General features: G+C 46.8%; 1 protein-coding gene across 1 annotated transcript in view; it reads left to right on the top strand.

The window, feature by feature from the left end:
- The first annotated feature begins 5544 nt into the window (after positions 1-5544).
- CLASP1 (cytoplasmic linker associated protein 1) overlaps positions 5545-20712 on the top strand; it is a 172979-nt gene continuing 157811 nt past the window's right edge. Inside the window, exons 1-2 of the mRNA XM_050340577.1 lie at positions 5545-5681; positions 17258-17732. Of these exons, the coding sequence (XP_050196534.1) occupies positions 17538-17732 (195 nt within the window). The 5' untranslated portion in view covers positions 5545-5681; positions 17258-17537. The remainder of the gene's footprint in view (positions 5682-17257; positions 17733-20712) is intronic.

The following is a 20712-nucleotide window of genomic DNA, read 5'->3' as shown; positions in this document are numbered from 1 at the left end:
GAAACAGTGTAAATGGGAAATTATGAGGGAAGAGGAAATGGGGCTGAAATGTTGTTTAATGTAAATTTAAGTGCAAGACAAAAATAGGACTCTTGTAAGTTTGACCTGTAAACGTCTTTTCCCAGGGGCCTGAGGGCAGCTGGGAAAAATACAGTCTCTGGTGGAAATACAAGACCTAGTGCCCATGCCTTGGTAAGACCAGAGATGATCATCTAGGCTACTGCTTTAATTCTGATGCAGCTCAGAAAGGGTGGAAAATTGTTGCCAGTAGCCTGTATTCAGTTTTGGGGGCTTTAAGCTCAGGCTCCGGTCACAAAACAAAGAATTCGACAATTAACACTAATTGGTACCTTCCTTGATGTTTTGGTCAGGGAGAATGAGCTGTTCCCTGCCTTCCTGGAGGCAGTCACTCCAGGTCAGGGGAGAGGCCCACGGGGATGTCGCCTGGCTCACAGGACCTTCATGCCAATGGGAAATCTCTAATCAAACCCAAAGCACACTTCATGAAGACTCCCTGCTTTGTACGTGATGTTTCTCCTTGGGTGGCCAAATGCCTGCAAGAAGTGAACACACGCAGACGTGCCCATGTGCACACGATGAGCCTTGAAGCCATTTGCTCACTTCCCTTTAATCAAAGCCTTCTGCTTTTGCGTTTTCTTTTCTGTTTGGTGACTGAAGCGCAGCTTCATGTGCCTTCACGTGGGAGTTAAGTGGGTCAGTGGGATGCTTTGTTCGTGGCAGCTCTCACGTGGAAAAAGTCCGATGCAAAACGCTGAGGCTTGGCAGGAAAGTGCCAATTAAAGATAGCGGTGCAGGAGCACATTGTGTGAGCTGAAAGTGCTCAAATCTGGGGCTGTGACAACTGTCATGTGCGAAGGCAAGAACGAGGAATCACTAAATTTAATGTTGATCTGAAGTACTAGTACTTTCCCTGTTTCAAGTGTTTGTTCTCACACAGGGATGGATGAGGAGTTCGTTCCGTGTTTCACAGGTGAGTGGTAGAAGAGGCGAGTCACAGAAAGAGCCTATGCCAGAGTAGGATCAACAGCACTCAGGAGCTGGGTGCATGGGCTTCTCCTTGTGTTGGCCCATGGTATTTATCTTCCAGCAGCAGTCCAGCCTTCTCCTTAGCACTGCACAAGTCTGTTCAGGTGATGTGTTCAGGGGATTTAAGTGCCAGGAGATGGCAAAGGGAGAGATGCAATGCTGCATCGAGTCAAGTGAAGCTGTTCTTCCCCTCAGCCTTGCAAGTAGTCAAGCTGGGACAGCATATAAAGGAAATGTGGCTTTCTAAGTCTGCATGGCAGTGTGCTCAACTCTAGAGAAGCAGCTCAGGGACAGCCAGGGTTTGATGCCATCATGGGCAGCTACATCATCATACTGTCATTCTTAAATAAACACATTTCTCCTTGGAGCGCTCAGCCCTCAGGTTCCTGAGCAGATGTTGTGCAAAAGGGCCCTGAAGGAAAGGAGAAGACAAATCACTCAGGCATAGTCAGTGTTTCTGCTGAAATAGAGCCAGTCCATCCATCTACTTCCCACTAGTTCTGTTTTATTGATAGGCCTTTGTTCAAAAGAGCAGAGTGGGTAATTGAAAGCTAGTTTTACTTTTCTTTATTTTAAAAAGTTTTCTTGGTTTGCTTTGCCCTTACTTAAAGCTTTCTGTGCCCTTGCTGCAGATGTCCCTAAGTTCATCTTGTGTTTCATCCTGCAGGTGGACTTGTTTTGCACGTGTGTAGGCACACACCTGCTCAACAAGCAGGGGACAAAGTACTTTGCAGGTGGACTGATTAGAGAGGTACATGCTGCCTCACTGGGAACAGTATCCTCTCAGGAGACAGATGTTCCTACCTTTCTGCTGCACTAGTCTGTTTGTTTTGGAGATCCATGTGTGAGAGAGGTGAGTAAGTGGATATCTTTCAGAAATGAGGGCGTAGTAAAAAGTACCTTTTATTAAGTATGTTATGTGTAAGGGTACTGCCAAATGCTTGCTGTTGAGCCACTGGCAGTGAAGGCCTTGTCAAGCAGTCACGTTTGATGGTAGCTGCTCCTCCAGTGGTTACTGCTGTTTCCTTCGTTTAGAGTCCTTTCTACAGCCCAGGATAAATCCCCCAGGACTGGTTAGCAATAGCATAGTTGTTACCTAACAGTAACTTTGGGGAAGCTGAATTGTCCCTGTAGATTGGATTCCATCCAGAAGCTTAGATCTGGTTGCCCTTGGGGTATCCTGATGTGCCTTCATGGTGGGTTTTCCCTGAGAGCCATCACAGGCAATGGATGTGCAGATTTATCATAGGTGTGCTGGAACTGAAGTAGATGGATGTCCTTGGGAAAGTCAGTGGACTGTGCAGGGTAATCAAGAACCTCATCTGAGCAGAACTGAAGAATACTGAGATTAAATGTTAAGAAACCTAAAGGGCAAGAATCAGAACAATGCCTTCACCTCCTTTTTAAAAAAATTGAAGAAAGCTTGCAAGTTATGATTATTTTGGACTTCTTTTTCCAATGAAAACGAGGCTTATGTGATCAGTCTGTCTGTCTGCTCTTATTCAGCTGTCAGACTAGCCCCCTCCTTTTTCCTTCTCAACATTTAGTGGGGAGGAAAGAATCTCAAATTTCATGAGAACTGGAAGAGAGAAATAACCATTGGCAGCCTCAGGGGAAGGCAGGAGGGGAGCTCAGGCATGGTGTGATCCCTTTGGCAGAGGGCTGTCCTTCGATGTGCACGTATACACAGCCCTGGATAACCACACACTGTGCTGCCTGTGTCCCCTTGGAGGGGACTCTCACAGGAAGGTAGGGCTGCTGAGGGAACAGGGCAGACTGGGGGGACAAAAGACACAGATCTGGGAGAAACCAGGCATCACTGGTGGTGCTGCTCATGGAACAATTTGGTTATCTTAAATATAGGCAGAAACTGTTCTAAAGGTCTTTGAAAGGAGCCAAGGAAACAGTCACATAACAACAGAGGGAAAAAAATCGAGACATTAGAGCTGATTAGGTGACAAATTTATTTCTGTGCAGAGACTTTACCTGTTTTATAATAAAAATAGAAAACACAATCTTTTTGTTAATTGCACAGTGAGGAAGCTTTTAAGTGTTGTGCAGTTGCCTCCTGAAGTCTTGCAAGTAAAAAAAAAAAAAACAAAACATATTTTCTATGCAAGTGTTACCTAGGAGGGGAGAAAAAAAATACTTAAAAACTATGCCAGCTGTATTTCTCAGCATTTCTTTACTTTAGGTTGCCAAACAGTGACTGTAAAATCACCAAAAGTAAGAATCTGTGAAGAAAGGGCAAACATACAATTATATCAGAAGGAATATTAGGGAATTTCCAAAGTAAATGCCTCCGTATTGCAATACTGAAGAGAATGAATTCACAGCAAATGTGATACACAATTATTGACTTCTTACTAAAATAAAATTAAATATTGCTTATTGTAATTCAGCTAACTTAGAACTATTCAGTCTTTATCTAATTTTCTTGCTCAAAATGGACTGTGATGGTATTTTGGGAACAGAGGGAACTATCTAGTGTCTGAGAGAACTTTGTAGCAGATCCAGATGAAGTGGAAGGATTGGTCTTTTATTAATGTACCCATGACCTCGGTCATCAGCTGCTGTCGGGAGACTGCAAAACGAGAGCTGGGAAAACAACTGGAGTCCTGGTTGCAGAACTGCCCAGCTAGGGAGGGAAAGCACTGGGCACAGGGACTGCATCTCCTCCAGGTGCAGAGCGATGGTAACACTGGCTCTGGGAAGCCACAATAGGTGAAGCAGAGCTGTTGTGTCTCTGCCGTGGGTAGTGCTTAGCTAGTTAGGGCTCTCAGGAGATTAGCTGCTGCCTGGGGGTGAGAATCATGGTAATTTCTAAAGCTGGTTTGTAATCACCTGCTTTCAGTTTACCCAGAGCTGGCATCCTTTTAAGCACTAATATCCCCAGCTTTCTCTTGACATCTGTGCAGCCTGTTCCAGAACTTACGTGCAGCTTTGCTCAAAGCAGCAGTTTATATATTGCTCTGAAACCTGAGGGAGGAAAGGAACAAATTGGAGAATCTAGGATTATTTGGGAGAGGGTTTGCCAAAAGCAATTTCTTTGCCAAAATTATGAGCCAAGGAGAAGGGCATTATTATTTCAAGAAGTTATGAATGAAAATGAACCATTTGTTCCACATACAGCTCTCCCCTATGAACTGTTTTGATGGCTCAGGCTACAGGCTTGTTGGGAACCACAGTGTCACCTGGGGAGGCCGGCTGCAGAGGACGAGACAGTGGTGGTTCAAGGGGAGATGGAGGTTCATTCCCTACACCACCACGAAAGCAGCAGTCATGAGCCTAGGGAGGAAGATTGTCAAACGTGTCTTGGCAAAGAGCCTCTGCACAGGGCATTTGTTTCCCATTCTCACCTCAGGTACACAGTGGTAGCACTGCAACTCATTCCGTGTAGGAGAAAGATTTAGTTGCTTTTAAATGCACCTTTTTAACTAAGGCTGCACAAAGCAGACACGTGGAGCTCCTGGAGCATCCAGCGGGTCCAGTGAAGAGCAGCAAAGATGATTTAGGGACTAGAGCATCTCTCTTAGGAGGAAAGGCTGAGAGGTGGGGCTGTTCAGCCTTGAGAAGAGTGAGAGGACCTCATCAATGTGTAGCTAAAGTGGGAGGTGGGGTGGGGAGGACGGACCGGGTTCTGCTCGGGGGAGCCGAACAACAGGACAAGAAACAACGGGCAGAAACTGATGCACAGGGAGTTCCACCTGAATATGAGGAAGAACTTCTCTATCGTGTGAGAGACTGGAACACACTGCCCAGGGAGGCTGTGGAGTCTCCCTCACTGGAGACATTCCAGAATTGAGCTTCTCCACGGTCGGACCCAGGAGCCCGGGGCACGGCACTGCCTGGAGCAGTGGGGGGCCGATCAGGAGGGACGGGGCTCCGGCATTCCCGGGAACGCGAGTCCCCGCTCTCCGGGGCTCCGGCATTCCCGGGAACGCGAGTCCCCCCTCTCCCGGGGCTCCGGCATTCCCGGGAACGCGAGTCCCCGCTCTCGCTCCCGGGGCTTCGGCATTCCCGGGAACGCGAGTCCCGGGGCTCCGGCATTCCCGGGAACGCGAGTCCCGGTGCTCCGGTATTCCCGGGAACGCGAGTCCCCCTCCCGGGCCCTGGCATTCCTGGAACGCGAGTCCTCTCCCGGCGCTCCGGCATTCCCGGGAACGCGAGTCCCCCCTCTCCCGGGGCTCCGGCATTCCCGGGAACGCGAGTCCCCCCTCTCCCGGGGCTCCGGCATTCCCGGGAACGCGAGTCCCCGCTCTCGCTCCCGGGGCTCCGGCATTCCCGGGAACCGCTCCCGCTCCCGGCGCTCCCGCCGGGCGGTGTCTCCATGGCGACGGGGCGCGCGCGGTAACGGCCCCCCTCCCCCGCGCATGCGCAGGCCTCGCGCTGACCTCACCGCGGCACCGGGGCCCGCAGGGCGGCGCCGCGCCGGCGCGTGGGGCGGGGCGGGGCGGCCGCGGGCGGCGCGTGCGCGCTGGGCCCCCCATTCTTCCCGTGGCGAGCGGCGCGCGCGGCCATGGAGCGGAGCGGGCGGCGCCGCCGCCGCCTCTGAGGGGACGGGGCCACAGCGGGACAGCGGCGGACGGGACAGCGGCACAGCGGCACAGCGCCCGCCCGGCCCGCGCCCCCAGGTACCGCCCGCGCCGCGCCCGCCCGCCCGCGGGGAGGAGCGTGGCTGCGGGCGCTTTGTGTGCGGTGCCGCCGGCGGGGACCGCGGGCAGCGCGGGGCGGGGCCGGCTCGCACGGTGCGGGAGCGGCGCGGGGCCGCTCTCCGGTCAGGGCAGGGCAGGGCGGCCCGGCGGGACCGGCCGTGCGGGGGCTGCGGGGCCTGGAGCGGGGCCGCCCCCCGGGGCCGCCCAGCACCGGCAGGGCCGGGGGTCTCCCGGGAGGGTCCCTTGGGAACAAACAGCTGGGCGAGGGGCGGGAGGCGCGGCCGTGCCGAGCTCGCCGAGCGGCGCCGGGCTCTGCCGACGCTTGGGGCTGCTGTGCCTCCAGCAGCATCCTGCGGGTGGGTGGGCTCGGCCTGGGGCTTGGCCCCTTTGTGCACGTGCCGCGCTCCGCTTCGCTCGCTCCTGGGAGCGCTTTTGGTGGGAGTCGGGCGAGGACTGGGAGTTTGTGCCTGTGCGAAGAGGTGGCTTCATCGTTAGGCACGTCCTGCAGAAACACTTCAGAGAGATACTGGCTCTGAGTAAATACAGTGTTATGCGTGTTACAGGCCTGTGTGGGCTCTGCTCAAGGTATTTTTTAATGTTACGTGGTTAAAGATATCTGTGAGGAAGGGAAAGGCTGCTCCCTTCCCCAGCCACCTGCACAGCCGCTTGAGAGGGGTGTGGGGAACTGAGATAGGATGACAAGCTCGGGGTTGTATGGGAAGCTTGTGTTGGAGTAGGGCAGAGGCTTCCCAGGTGTGAGGGTTGTTCTGACCAGTGGACCTCTGTCCCTTGTGGATTTATTTCATAAGTCATTGTTTAGTAGAGGAGACAAGGGTTAAGTAAAGAAGTATGTGCCAAGCCAGTGTTGATAAAGCAGGGATGTGGTCTCCAGCCCTGCACTTGTGCTAGCATCAGAGGCAAATTTGTCATAGCCCAGTTTGCTGCTGAGCACTGCAGCCCATTTCTCTGCATCTTCTGAGCAGTTGTATCTCTGTTGCCTGCTCCGCTTGGTGCCACCTGGGCGATGTTGAAGACAAACCAAAGTATTGTCACTTGATACCTGAAGACACAGATCCACCATTTAGCTCAGCAGTGGCTCAGATTAGTTCTTGGGAAGGCGTTGGAAGCGCAGGTGTTTGCTTCTGTGTGGGATTCTGAAGATTCTGAATTGAATTTAAGAGGTTTGCAGCTGGAGAGGGAGGGGATATGTTTGAGAACTTGCAATAGAGGTGAGCTTTCTCTAGAGCAAAGAGCTACACCCAGTGCAGGATGAAACTGCAGTACTGTCATATTCAGGGTCTTCCTTATCATGACAGCATTCCTCACTGTGTGGAACAAGCCTTTGTGCTGCGGTCCTGGGCTTGGCAAAGTCCAGCCTTTGCTTGTTTTCCCTGCTGAACCCTGTCAGTGGGACTGAAGCCTGGAAGTTACGAGAGGTACAGAGGAATGACGTGTCACCGTGGGCGATCCTCTCTGTATTTCATAGTCTCACTTGCTTAATTTTTATTTTAAATCACTGTCAACATAGATTTTTTTTTTTTGCATTGATGCCTGCAGCATTCCTGTGAAGTGCTTAGAATTTATCAAACAGCTTCAAAAGTTTCTGTTTCAAGAAGAGAAATGTCGTGAAGTTATACATTTTGGCCTTGCTTCACTTGGCTGTTAAGATGCAGTGTTAAAAGTGAGAGAGCAGCATGCTTGGGAGATGGACATGTTTCTCTAGTTCATGTGACGTTCCCTAGGACAATTGCAGAGAATGCCTACAAGTGAATGTGCTGGTGCTCCAGTCATCTTTGAAGTTCTGGAGGAGTGCTAAATTTATGCTACAACCTAAGTATTAAGAGAACTGTATATTTAAACAGCAAAACTCAAACGATGTATCTGTTTCTCCTGTATGTTAGTCAGTCTTTCTCTGTCCATCAGGTAGTTTGTTTAGGGCAGTTGGTTATTAGAAGATGAGAGCTGACAGCAAGTCTGGGCACTTCTGTAATGATTTACAACATTACAGTGGAGGATGAGGACAAGATCTCAACAACCTTTGTGTTGAGGCAGGTCAGAAGAAGTTTCAAGAGGCTGAACATGAAATGTTCAGATGGATAAAGCAATGACCTTCCCCGCATGTACCTCTCCGTTTCAATGTTCCTGCAGGTTTTTGGGAGAGGTGGCTTTAAAGTGTGTGGACTGCCATTACAGGTCCCTTCTGGCCTCAGATGACTTTGGATCAGGCTCATGTGTCACCCTGAGCCTCTCATTATCTTGGGCCTTGCCTAGACTAGGGATGGAAATGTTGTTGGCGTGCCTCTGGATCAGGCGTGCTGCTGTTAACGCCTCCTTGGCTGGCAGTTGTGATTGAAGCTTCCTCCTGGATTCTGATAGTGCCAGCACTTCTTCCAGCAGCCTTTGCCAGTGCATAAGAGAAAATGCTGGCAAGTGTATAAAGGTCTCTCACCTGAGTGAATAAAATGGACCGTTCTTGTCTATTAATTTCTTCAGACTGTGACTTTAGTAAAATTATAAGCAGTCTAACTGAGGGAAGGTGTTTGCTTCTTTCCTTGATGAAGGGTGGTGTTGAGTCAGTGTTGTGCAGAACAGCGTTAGCTTTACCCCACTGTTTAATGGCATCACCTCCTGTGGCTCTTTGCTCAGTTGCTTTGTTTTCATCACCCTGTACAGTGCTGAAGTTTGCACTGCGTGTTTCTTTCAAGCTCGCTCAGTGCTTTGGATATTGTCCATTGGACCAACCTGTTACCAGTACTCAAAGCTGTCTGAAAGGCTGATGTGATCTAGTTATGAGCTTTGCACAGTGGGATATTGAGGAGCTAAACACATACATGTTCCCTGGCTTCTGCACTGCACTGGTGGCTGGCTCTGTCACACACGTGAGAGCTCACTTTCTCCTCTCTTTGGCAGCATTAGCATTCTTACACCAAAAAAAAGCTCCATCATAAAACCCAAATGTACTGCATGGAGTTGTAACTGTTCAACCTACAGGAGGGCAACAAATGGATTTTGTGGTCTGAGAGGCTGCCAGTGCTCCCCAAGAGATTTGATCTCATTTTATTTGTTCGAGTTCACCTGGTTTCCTGTTCTGTTCCTTAACCAAATCTCTGCATGTCTGGCCCTGCAAGGAGGGAGATGTCCATTCTGCATCTAGAAACAAGTATGCCAAATAGCTGCTAAATTAATTGTTAGAAGAGCATCATCATCATTAGTTTATTGGAAGTGAGTGGGCAGATTTAAAATCCTCTAATTTGTTTCCACCGCCAGCGAGTTAATGGACTAAACAGCCTAACCAGGCCAGTCCCTGGTGCAGCGTGTCTGTAGTTCAGGTTTAAGATGTGGCCCTTTATTTACACTTTGCTCGTAGATGCTTTAGATTCCAAGATATTTCAGAAAACCAAATTGAACCAATAATGATTTGAGGCAAAGTTCTGATCAAAACAGGGTCAGATTCTAACCTGTGTTTCAAAGGAATGCTGAGCAGAAGGGAGGAGTTGCAGATGTTAGATGCCTGTTAGATGCAGGTGGTTTTGTTGCCCAGAAGTCTCTTTGCTGCCACTAGAGGTTCAGCCCAATTCATGGTATTGTCAAACAAAAATCCTCTTCTGCTCCTCCTTGTCCTGTGCTTCCTCCATCCATTGTTTTATAAATCTAAAAGTGTTATGGCTTTCTGCACTCCCTTGCAGCCTGTGTTGAGGGATTTCTTTTGCCACCCTCTTACACGTGGTTGTAAATGCCAGGCTGAATAGAATCTGCTTCTGCCTGAATGTAGAGTAGCCCTCCTTCTCCTCCCTGGAGCTGAACTGGTTCTAGGTTCTGTTTTCTGCTGGCCCCTGTCAGCAGTTGAAATCCTGCTGCTACTGAGAGTTCTCATCTCCTTGGCCAAGAGCTTCCATGGCAGCCCTGCAGAACAGGGGTAGGCAAAGACCCCTATTTTGCAATGCCAATAAATTTTTGAGTCATGGAAGAGAGAGAGGCATTAGCTGTGAAGCATGAAGAGAGACAAAGAAAATAAACTTTTTCCAAAACGGTTGACTTGCAAACTGCTGCTCTTGCATCCCGCAGCCAGTGTCCCTTGAGGGCTTGTACCCAAGGTATGATCTTGTGTATTATTTTGCCATTCCAACCTGTCATTTTACTATTAGCACTTGTCTCTCAAGTACTTCCTTCCAGGGTAACTTTGGCTTGGACTTTTACATGAAACCTTGCTTCTGTGTCATCAGGCAGTTACACATCTGTAGGGAAAAATAGGTCCTGGAGGATTGGAATAGAGAATTTATATTGAACCCACTGCTCTCTTTAAAATTCAGTTGTCCTGATCTTTACCAGCATGTAGTGGTATCATTTTTTTCTTTCCCCAAGGTGTTATCTCACACTCTGTTCCCACTGACACTGCAGACTTGCTTTGCAGTGGCTCTGGGGAAGGCACTGAATTTCTACCCTATTCCTGTAAAATAGGAGCTTCTTGGTATTCTACCACTTTTCTCTTCAGCTGATGTACAGGAAGATCAGGACTGGCTAAATTAGTGGTCTTAGCCTAAGGGACTTCATCGATTGCAATGCAAACAGAGATTACAAGATTCAGATGTGAGCTGTGAAGCTCCTTGTCCTGCTGGCAGACTGGCAAGTGATGGGTCACTCTGCTCTAGTTCTCAGCAGTGTTCTACTTCCAAACCTTGCTAAGCATTTTACCCACAGGAGGCTACAAGTGAAAGTCTCTTCTTTTCCTTTCCTTCCCGTATTTTCCCAGGTGAGCCAATATTGCTACTGGATTGTGAAGGAGAGCGTTAGGATGTGACTCTGGAAAATTTGTCCTGCACTCCTAGTTGCAGTAGAAGGGGGGCTGGATGCCATTTCCATTCTTATGGAATGCATCACCACCACCCCTCGGGGAACCTTGTGCACCCTTGGCTCAGGCACCTTGCAGAGCCAAGTTGGAAGTTGTAGAGAGCCAGTGCTGTGTAATTTGTGGGCCAGGGGCCCTCAGTGTCAACTGTGGTCTGCAGGCTCTAAGATAAGGTTAGACCTCTAGCGAGGCAGAGAGAGGATATTTTTGTACAGATAAACCCAAAACTTGAGCGCTATCACAGAATCAAGTGTCATGATGATAGTTGTGTGTGTGTTGCTCCACTGCCACCGGTTCATTGCCCCTAATTAATTGCTTGTAATATGTTACCTTGGAAGCGTAAACTGAGATGCCTACAAGAGGGAGTCCGTACAGAGCAGCTCCTGACATTACAGGATTTTGAGCTGCATTTCAGCACTCAAACTGTTAAAAAGGAAGAAGCCCTTGAAAGCTCATTCTAGACTTGTCCTTGGTCTCAAAGTTAAAACCAAACTAATTTCAGAGAGGGGTTGTATTAAGAAAACAAAAGATGTTAAAACACATCTAATTTTCTACCCTACTCTGGAAGGGTTACTCCTACTCTGCAGAGTGGTTTCATTAGTGTAGGGTATTGGAGTCACATTGGTGTGACCTGTAAGCCATTTTGATTTGCTGCAGCTTCATTACTGAGGAGATTTTTTGAAGATTATTGCCTTCTGAAATTGGTATCTCTGTGTGAGTGTTCAGTTACCGAGGCATCAGTGTAAACTTTTAGTGGAGGCATAAGAATTCCAGTTATCTGAAGCTTTTCTCTCATCTTACCCAGGGTAGGTAATGCAACTTTCACAGCTAGCATCTGGCCAGGAAGGATTGGGGGGGGGGCTAGAAGGCCACAGTTAGCTTAAGCCCTGGAAATCTTTCAGCTGTCAAAATCTGCCTCAGTTTTCCTGACAGCAGTGAAGTTGTAGCTTGGTCACTGTCTGTACTTGTGTGCATGAACCCCTTAATAGACTCCAGGGAAGTGAAGACCAGCTACTATTTAGCAGAGTCCGAGCCAGCCTTCAGCCAGACGTGGCTCTCCTGAGGATGAACTGCCTGCAGCAGTAGAGAGTTTTGCAAACGATGCCTTAGTGTGGCCGGTGGTGTGGGAAGAGAAAGAAACCCTCCTTGAAGACCTTCCCGAAAAGAAACTGCATTCACATAGGCAGTGCTTTGCTTATCGGCAAGGTTGAGCAGCGAAGTTGTGGTACTCTGAGGACAGTTAAAGTTACTGTGGAAGGAGTCTCTGCATCAAGTGCAGAGACACTTGGTACATCGAGATAAGCACGGGGCTGTCCCGCCAGCTAATTAGAAAAGCATGAGTTGTCAGTCTGGAAATCTAAGATACCATCTTTGGATTGAAGGGACGCTCAAGTACAAGGCAACACTAATTACTGATTTAAAACAATCACAGTGGTTGTGCAATATTCCCTGGCACTAAAGAAACATTATTGCCTTCTTATGGGGACAGGTGAACAATGGGGAGGGCTCAGCTGTCGGTGGGTGGGTGTTTCCTGCAAACTCCTTTTCTCCAGAAGAAGGTTTCTCTCTTCTTCAAGTAGGACATTTGATGTGGTACTTGTCACTTAGTTCTCTCAGAGGGTTTGAACAAGTAAGAATATCTGAACTTGGAAACTGTCAATACAGCTACTCCCTTCAATGCTACTTGCACACTGAGGGGAGAGTAGGTTTGATTGAGTGCTTGGTGATAGTCATACTTTGTAAAGCCCTGACACCCAATCCCCTCTGGGCAGGGGATAGCTGTGCCGGTTGAAGCAAAAATAGAGGAGTGTAGAGAGGGCTGAGAGCTTCCACCCTTCCTGCAGAGCTGCAGTTTGACACTTTGACACATCAGCCTTGCTGATGAGATTTCCTCTTAGTCTTCGCAGCACATGATTTCCAGGTGCTGTTCTAATAGCTCTGAACTTTTGCCCAAGGGGGCTTGGCTGGCAAACTCACTAGTTCTGTGTTACAGTGCCCACTTTCCAGTAGTGGTGAGCTACTGCAGCTTTGATGCCTGGTAGTTTTTATACTTAAAAAAAATTGCTACATTTGGCTAGGGTGGAGGTCTCTTGGAGGAGGAGTTCTTTGTTGTGGAAAGTCGAGGTTCAAGGAAGTGTCTTAATATACCTTGAACGAATTCTAAAGTGAAGTGACTCTGCAGTTAGGTCCTGAGACCCGTGAAAAAGGAGGCTTGCTGGTACAGTTGTGTTGCTGTGTTATTTCAACAGCTACTGGGCCACAGATAACCATGTACACACAAAAAAAAGAGACACCGAAGAAGTGTGGTCATGTGTAGAAGTTGTTTACAAATTAAGCTTACTGGCTGGAAGAGAGATACCTCCAGGAAAATGACTAGAAAGGGCTGGTTATTGTGTGGCACTGGCTCTTGTCTGCACTGAGTGGCAGCAAGAGACTTGTCTCTGCAGGCTTGTGTCTGGAGCAGTCATGTTAGAACAGTTGTCTGGGGAGGTTATGGACTGCACTGACTTTTTGGCATGTGAAGATGCAGCGAAACATGACAAAGATGATAATGTGATGACTAGAGCAGAAGAGAGTGGACCATCATTTTAAAGTCAAACAGCTGTATTGGAAGAGCTCCCTGCTACAGGCAACCCCCCAGGAGAGGAGTATGGCATTTTTTATGTGCTTCAGGTTTCCTTCCTTATTGCAAGAGGAAGAAGATTTAAAATTTTCTGTGAAGTTACCCTAAGACAGCTTTCCTTGAGAATTGCAAATATAATGCACTTTCACTTAGTCTGGGCTTAGTGGGGTTCTCCTAAGTGCTGAAAAGTTCATTAGCTTATGTACCCAGTTTAATGTTGCCACAGCATTTTAGGTAACAAGTATTTCCTTATTACTATTTGAATTGACTTACTGTACGTGCTGAGCCAGTTGCTTTGCTGTGAATTGTACCAGCTTTTATGGTGTTATGAAGGTTGTATCTAGGCTGAGTAGCTTTGGGCTGTTCAGTCTTTACCAGCTTTCTCCTCTAAGTTCATAATTTTGAGCTCCAATGTGGTATTAAACTTAAACCTCTCTATAGTGGCTTTTCTGCTGGATAGCTCTTGATGGAAAGTTCACGTGTTACTGCCAGAGGCTTTGACTAAGCACATAGTTTTGATGTCTAATTAGTGAAACAGGGAACTTCCTTTGCAGTGACAGAGTTGGGATGGGAGAATATTTTTTTTTCTCTTAGATTATTTTGTCTACGTATTGACATTGTTAGATGTAGCCTTGCCTGTTCCTTCAAGTGTAAACTGCAAGTCTAGGAGGAGGATTGGAGAAAACCCTTGTGCTGGAGCTTATATTTGCAACCCCTCTCAAAACTTGGAGGAGCTCCAAACCCAGGACCTGTGCCACTGAGTTATTAGTTTTGAGTTCTGCATGACTGTTCTTCAGTGGGGAGTTTGTATCTTGTAACATTGCTTATCTGGAAAGTGTAGGAACAGAAGTGGACCACTGGGGCTCAGGTTGTGGCTGTGTGTGTTTTTTCAAAGCTTGTTGTGTGGGAAGCATCTGCCCAGTTGGTTTCAAACTTGATGGGATGTAGCAGCCATATGCTTCATTGCCTGGGAGGTTAATTTTTTTGTCAGTTTGGCTCTTGTTTTTCTCAGGTGGTATTTTTTCCACTTCCTTCTGTGAGGAAGAGGGAGTCAACAGACTTCCTCACATGTGTAGAAAAGTGTGGTGTTTTTTTTTTTTAAGGTAAAAAAAGTGCTATTTAAAAACCTGTTGGCTGGCAGATGCAACAGGCTGTAGCTTCAGCCTTTTCTCTTGGCTTACTCTTACTGTTTTCCCCAGGATTCAAAGGTGTTTCTGGCTCTTTTCCCATGTATGCATTTACTAGTGGTGCCATAATGTATAGTGGATCTTCTTTAGACTACGATGCTCAAGGTTGTGGCACAAATCTGTTCTTCTCTAGTGCATCATGATTTTTATCCTGTGTCTTCCTTCATGCGTTTAAAAATCCAGAACTTGGAGAGAAATTTGTTTACATTAGTTTGCTTAAAAGATTGTTTCTGTGCTTGTGGGCAGAGACTTACAAACTCTCAAATGAAAACCACATAGAAGAAAGACCTGTAAGTTTCAGTGCTCTTTTCTCATGGCAGTATGGGCTGCTAATGGTTTCTTGGATGTGTCGAGACTTGTTTATGTGTGATGTTAATAAAAAATGGCTATTCTGTGGTAACTAACACTCATTCACACCCTTCTGTAATCTGAATTTTCGAGTTTAAGCAAGTTCTACATTTACATTTTAAAAGCAATTGGACGTTCTTCACCGTGTTCTATCCAGTTTAACAGCAGAGTCCCCATTTGAACATGTGTGCAGTTTCTGGAGTCCAGAAGCGAACAGCACAGCTAACTTAAAAGGCTTGAGCTAGAACGTGTTAGCAGCTAAACACACTTCCCTGCCCCTTCTGCAGTAGTTCCATGCTAGTGAGAGGTCTGGTAAAATGCTGCTCTACTCTGTGAAAACCCTTTGGTTGGACACTGACACTGCTGTGAGTAATGCTGCTTCACATAACTGGAGTGCCTGCAGCAAGGAGCAGGACCAGCCTGTGCTCGAGGGCAGGGGACAGTGTTCAGAGCTGCAGACAGGGAGACTTGGACAGAAACATCTGCTGTGCTTCTGCAGTTGGTTGAAGTGGCCCTGTTTTTGTGCCTGTGCTGCCATGGGTAGTCAGAGCTGTGAACCGTTTTGGTTGAGGATGGGAAAGCTCAGAGCACTTCTTTCAGAGTTGAAGCTAAACTGACCAAGTGAGAAACTGTGGCATCAGCAATAAAAAAGGCAATGCTTTCCTCTAGTTTGGAACCAATGTTTCTTTTTTAGAAAGAAAAAAGCCATTGCTCTAAGAGTATTGGTGGGAGTGGGATGTTGTCAGTTTTAGAGTTTGAAGCCAAATCACTCTTACAATGACTTGAAACAAAAGGGTGAGAGTTTTGTTTCCTTGAGATGGTTCAGGTTGGGGTAGTGGTCACAGGTAAGCTATCACAGCACTAATCCAAAGCTCAAAGTGCTGTGTGTGCAGTTGCAGCTGATGCTTCCTTGCTGCTCTGGGGGGTGAGGTTTTCTGGTGAGGAGAGAGTTCAGTCTACATACATAAGCAATCCCTTCTGGCTGTGGGTAGGATTATCCAGGCAGTTGGCTGAGGTGAATCCCTGGATGTGCAGAACCAGTTTTGATCACCATCAGCCAGCGGGGATTTGAACTGGCTGCCTGGAATGGAGACACCTGCTCTCTGGTGACTCCTGCGTAGCCAGTGTGGGCAGCTGGGACATGTGTGGTAATGCTGGTAGGGGTAGGGAAGCTTAAGACCTCAGTGCTGGATCTAGATGCTGTGCGTGGTGCTGGTAAGATGGGGCAGTGTGTAAGTCTGGCCAAGGAGGATGGAGGTGAGGTAATATGTGTGAGAGATGCTTTTGTTTCCAGGCTGGGATTCTTGTGTGCATCTCATCTGCTGTCAGATTCACTTTGTCTTCATTAAGATTTTTGTGAAGGCCTTATTTGCTCAAACAGAAGGTATTTAGATTTGCTGCCCCGGTGCTTCCAATTAGTGAACTTGTGCATCCAGCTTCCTTCCAGTTGTTTATTGAACCAGGTGTCTGCTGCACAGCCTCTTCCCTTGCTCTGAGCATGACCTGCTTTCCTCATGCTGGCAGAAAAAGTAGGGCAGATTTCTAGCTTTGGGTATTATTAGCCAGGAAACAAAAAGACACCCTGAGTTTTTATCACCCCCTCCTGAAAGTGCTAACCTATGATGAGGGAGTGCTTCGGGAAGCAGTGTGGTGATGCCAAGAGCCATGGTCTGTGGGAGGGTGAAGATCAGGCCCTCCAGTCTGTTCCCTGGCTGCCGGGAGGGGTTCATTTGGCTGCAGATGGAGGGACAACAAAAGGGCTTCAACTGAGTCTCTAATGAAGTCCTTGGATAGGAGAATTTCTAGAGTTGAGGAACATAAACCATAGACTTACACTAATTTTTTTAGGCATAAGCCAAAAGTTTACCTCAGAGTGATGCTGTGCCTCTGAGTGGCAGCAAAGGTTGGCCTGGCTATCCTTGTGTGTGGCCTTGGTTCTCAGGACACCACAGGCACTGCTGGTTGAACTGCATTTAGACTTTGCTAGTGCTGTTTTCTGTACACCTGTGGTAGGGATGTAACAGGATTCAGGCTGGAAACAGCTTGATCCCGTAGGTTTTTAAAACTGATTGTTATACATTCCTGGAGCCCAGTGTTAATACTGTATCTCTCTGACCAGCTGATGACATGGATTGCTGAAGGCCAACAGTCCAAAGAGGATCCAGACCACTTGTTAAAGTAGATGGGTTTTTCTGGTGATCTGCTTTAAGAATTTTGTCCCCACCTTTGTGGCTAGATGGTGATGTGACAGTTACAATAGTATCGATTACTAATCAGCTGCTACTTAAGCCACAAATTTACTGTCTCTCGCTAAAACTTCTAGGGAACTGACGGGTAACTGCTGTTGTAAAGAATAACCAAAGGTTTTTGTCCTGACCTACCTTGTTTGATCCCTTAAAATAGAACAATGCTGCTCGTATCTGACTTACCACAGCTTGGCAACTGTATATGAATAACCTATTTTGTGACATGCTTTCAGCTTTTGTTTTGATTTTTTTTTTCCTCCAGTTTTAATTTAATCTATAATACTGTTCTTTTTCATTTCTTTCAGAATGGACTGCTGAATTGGGATTTATTGCAGACTCAACAGTACAGCACTGCTCGTTGCTTCATCTATTACTAGTTATTTAAATTGGACTTTTAATATCCTGCCAGCTGCTGTCCACACACACATGGTGCATTGTTGCCATTCTCAGAATTGCATCTTTGAAACCCAGACCCTCAGTAACCTTCATCGAAGAAAGAGGCGACCTCCTGTGTACTTTTATAGAGGGATTTTTTGGACCTGCTGCCCTCTAGCTTTCTTGCTGGTGCTGTATTTCTGAGACACTATGGAGCCCAGTATGGAGTACTGCTTGGCGCAGGTGCTGCAGAAGGATGTTGGAAAGAGACTTCAGGTTGGCCAGGAATTGATCGATTACTTCTCAGATAAACAGAAGTCAGCTGACCTTGAACACGATCAGACTATGCTGGATAAAATGGTTGATGGACTTGCCACTTCTTGGGTAAATTCCAGCAATTATAAGGTAAGAATTGTCAGGTGGAATGTGACTACTATCAGAAGTTTTGATGTCAAGTGCTACTTGATGTAAGTTGTATAGTAGACATGTTGTACGTTTCTGTAAAGTGGTAATTATGCTGAATCCACCATTGCTGTTCCAAATCTTGGTAGCTGATAACTGCTATGATATTGAGGACTCAAGGCAGTAAGAATTCAGTAAATGGTGTTTTAAGCACAAACGAATTTACATTTGGTGTTCATAGTTTGTGATATCCTGGTTTCTTTGTGTACCTTGTTAGCTGGTGGCACGCTTTGATCATCCCAGTAGTTAGCAGTGTTCATTTCCTGACATATTAACAAAGTTTGTAAAACTACAAAAAGCATATATAAACAGCAGTATTTTTTGTTGTCATTAAATCTTGCCACATTTTTTCCCTATTTTCTGTGGGCAACTTAGACACAGTAGACCAATTCTGCCTAGCTCAAGAAAGGCAGTGTGTGTGTGTATGTATCTTCTGTTGAGTGTGATAGTGTAGAAATGCCTTGGTAGGACATGGAACTCCACTGCCTTGTTACCCTGTTATGTTGCTTCATCTCCCTGCAGGCCTTAGTGAGGAAGTCCTACCACAGCAAGTACTGTGGGAGTGGGGAGGGCTTTTTCTCTGTGGCTTGGAAAACTCCTGTCCTGGTCTGTTCTTGAAGCACTTGGACAAGTGTAGTAGGGGTACTTATATGGGTATTATATGGGATGTAATAGGAGACTTTGTTCCTGTCTCTTAAATCCGGGAAAATCTGAGAGTGAAAAGTTCCTACAGAGCTGAGTCTGAAGATACTTAACTGAGGGAGTATTGTATTGGGAGTTTGCACCTGGAGAAGTGGAGGAGAGAGTGGCTGTATAGGTTGCAAGTGCTCTGGAGCTCTTCAAATTCAAATAAATAAATTCAAATTAATTTATTTTTAACAGAAATTTTGATTGAGAAGTGGTGTGAGTTTGCAGAGTGTTGGTTAAAGTGTTTGCACAGCTGCATTTTTTTCTCTACATTTTTGTCAACAAGCAGCTGTGGTAGAAGCTGTTTGGCCTACTGGGGAAAAAGACCCAAACTACACTAATTGATGTGGATCTCAGAGCTATGCAGTGCTTTGCAATTCCAAAGTCACTCTTAGTTTGCAGAATTTCTTTTCAGACAACTTGCTCTCCTTATTAGTCTTTTGTCTGTTGAACTACACACTTACAGTGATCACTGAGGTATTCATTTTCCAGTAACAAACTGGTGGCACTTTTGTACTGCAGTGACTCTGTTCCAGAACTCATGCTGCTGAGCTGGCTGTTCATTAATGTGTGTGTTCTATAGATAGCATTTGCTGTGATTAGTAAGTTTTAGTAAGCATAACAGAGACATGTCTCAGATATCTGGAGAGTGTTTTCTCAGTGAATGGGTATAATAGGGGATGTGAAACCTTTGAGTGGGGCAAGCTGGCTATCTGGAGGTTAGTAGTGTGGTGAGGTCTGCTTCAGGACCCAGCCAGGCCTTAGTGCACCATCGTGTGCCAATTCTTTCCTTTTGTTTTAGTGCCTGCATCTGCCATCTGTGTTTTTGTCCCTTTTCTTCTTGACTGTTTGTGGGGTGGGGGTTCATATGCTCAGCTCTGTCTGGTGTGAAGGGAGCACAGGCGGGCTGGTGTCATCTGATCCTGTTCAGGCATTGGTGTGTCCACCTTGAGAGTGAAAGGCCAAGCATCACTGCCCTAGAATAGCCATCTGGAAAGCTAAACTGCAATTGTTTGGCCACAGCTGAAAAAGTCATCACATTTGTAGTCTGCTTCTCTTCTCATCTCAGTCCCTTCGTTTGAAAAAGTACTAGCTTAAAACAAAGATTGAGATCGTCTGCAGGATTTGAAATTCCCTTACACTTCAGTGATAAAGCCTGTGATCTCAGAATTAGACCAAGTTTGTGTAACAGACCCATTATCTTGGGACAGCATCCAGTTGATTCGTGGTCCCTGCTTGTTTAGGACTCTTCTTTCTGTACACTTGTGCTTACATGTTATCACCAAGGAATCATCAACGAACCAAAGAGAAGTGACATCTCTAAAGCAAACCGATTCAGTTTGAATTAGAAGGAACTTGAACTGATGATGAAATTATGACATCCTTACAGGAAGGGCTCAAGCTGTTTCATTGGCATGCAGTTCTGAACTGTGTAAGTCACGGCCATCGTTGATGTTTTCAGGCTTTGGTGTTTTTCTGTGTATTTTTTTCTGTTTTAATATGACAATATTTTGTGAAGTCCTTGACCCCAGCACCCTGACTGGAAACAATGTAATCTTCTTTTTCAAGTGATGCAGCAAAAAAGAATGATGGAGGGCAGAGACGCTTCTCTTTCCTTGTTGCTGTCCAAGTCTGTAAAAACTACGTCTGAAACATAGTGAGACCTAACACACTTCTGATAGCACTCAGCACTCTGAAACTCTTGTAATAAATTGTCTTATGACCCGATCACTGGTTCCTGCCTCCTAACAGGCAGCTGCCTTAGGTGCAGAAGGTGCTTGGATAGTTCAAGATGCTTTTCAAGTCAAGGAAACCTAAGGATGGTTGTATGAAGCAAGGCACTGAGGTCCAGTGCAAACCCATTTGGGTGATTTTGCCTGCCAGGAGCACTCTTGAACTGCACCCAGCAGGCACTGCCTGTCCTGCATTTTCCCAGCGGTATTTACAGGTGTGTGGAAGACAGAATAATGGAGCAGAGTGAGAGATGAATTTACTTTGAGAGCTCTTACTCCTCTTTGGAGCACACTTACTTGGATCAGACAGCCTGCGTTTGTGTGGGCAGTAGGAGTCGTGTGTTGCACCAACTTGGTTGGGCTGGGGAAGGTCTTGTTGCAGACCAAGGAGGAATCCCGCCTCTGTTCTCTTTCTTCATGTGTTTTGTTTGCTTGCTCTGTGCTGTTTCGGGATGGTGGTTCTGCTTGACTCCATTTCTTTCCCTGCTAAGCATAAAAGGGAG

This window comes from Myiozetetes cayanensis, unplaced genomic scaffold (genome assembly GCF_022539395.1).
Source record: "Myiozetetes cayanensis isolate MyiCay16 unplaced genomic scaffold, myiCay2020 scf9, whole genome shotgun sequence".
Lineage (NCBI taxonomy): Eukaryota > Metazoa > Chordata > Aves > Passeriformes > Tyrannidae > Myiozetetes > Myiozetetes cayanensis.
The sequence above is the reverse complement of the archived record's forward strand: the minus strand, read 5'-3'. Positions and strand labels throughout refer to the sequence as shown.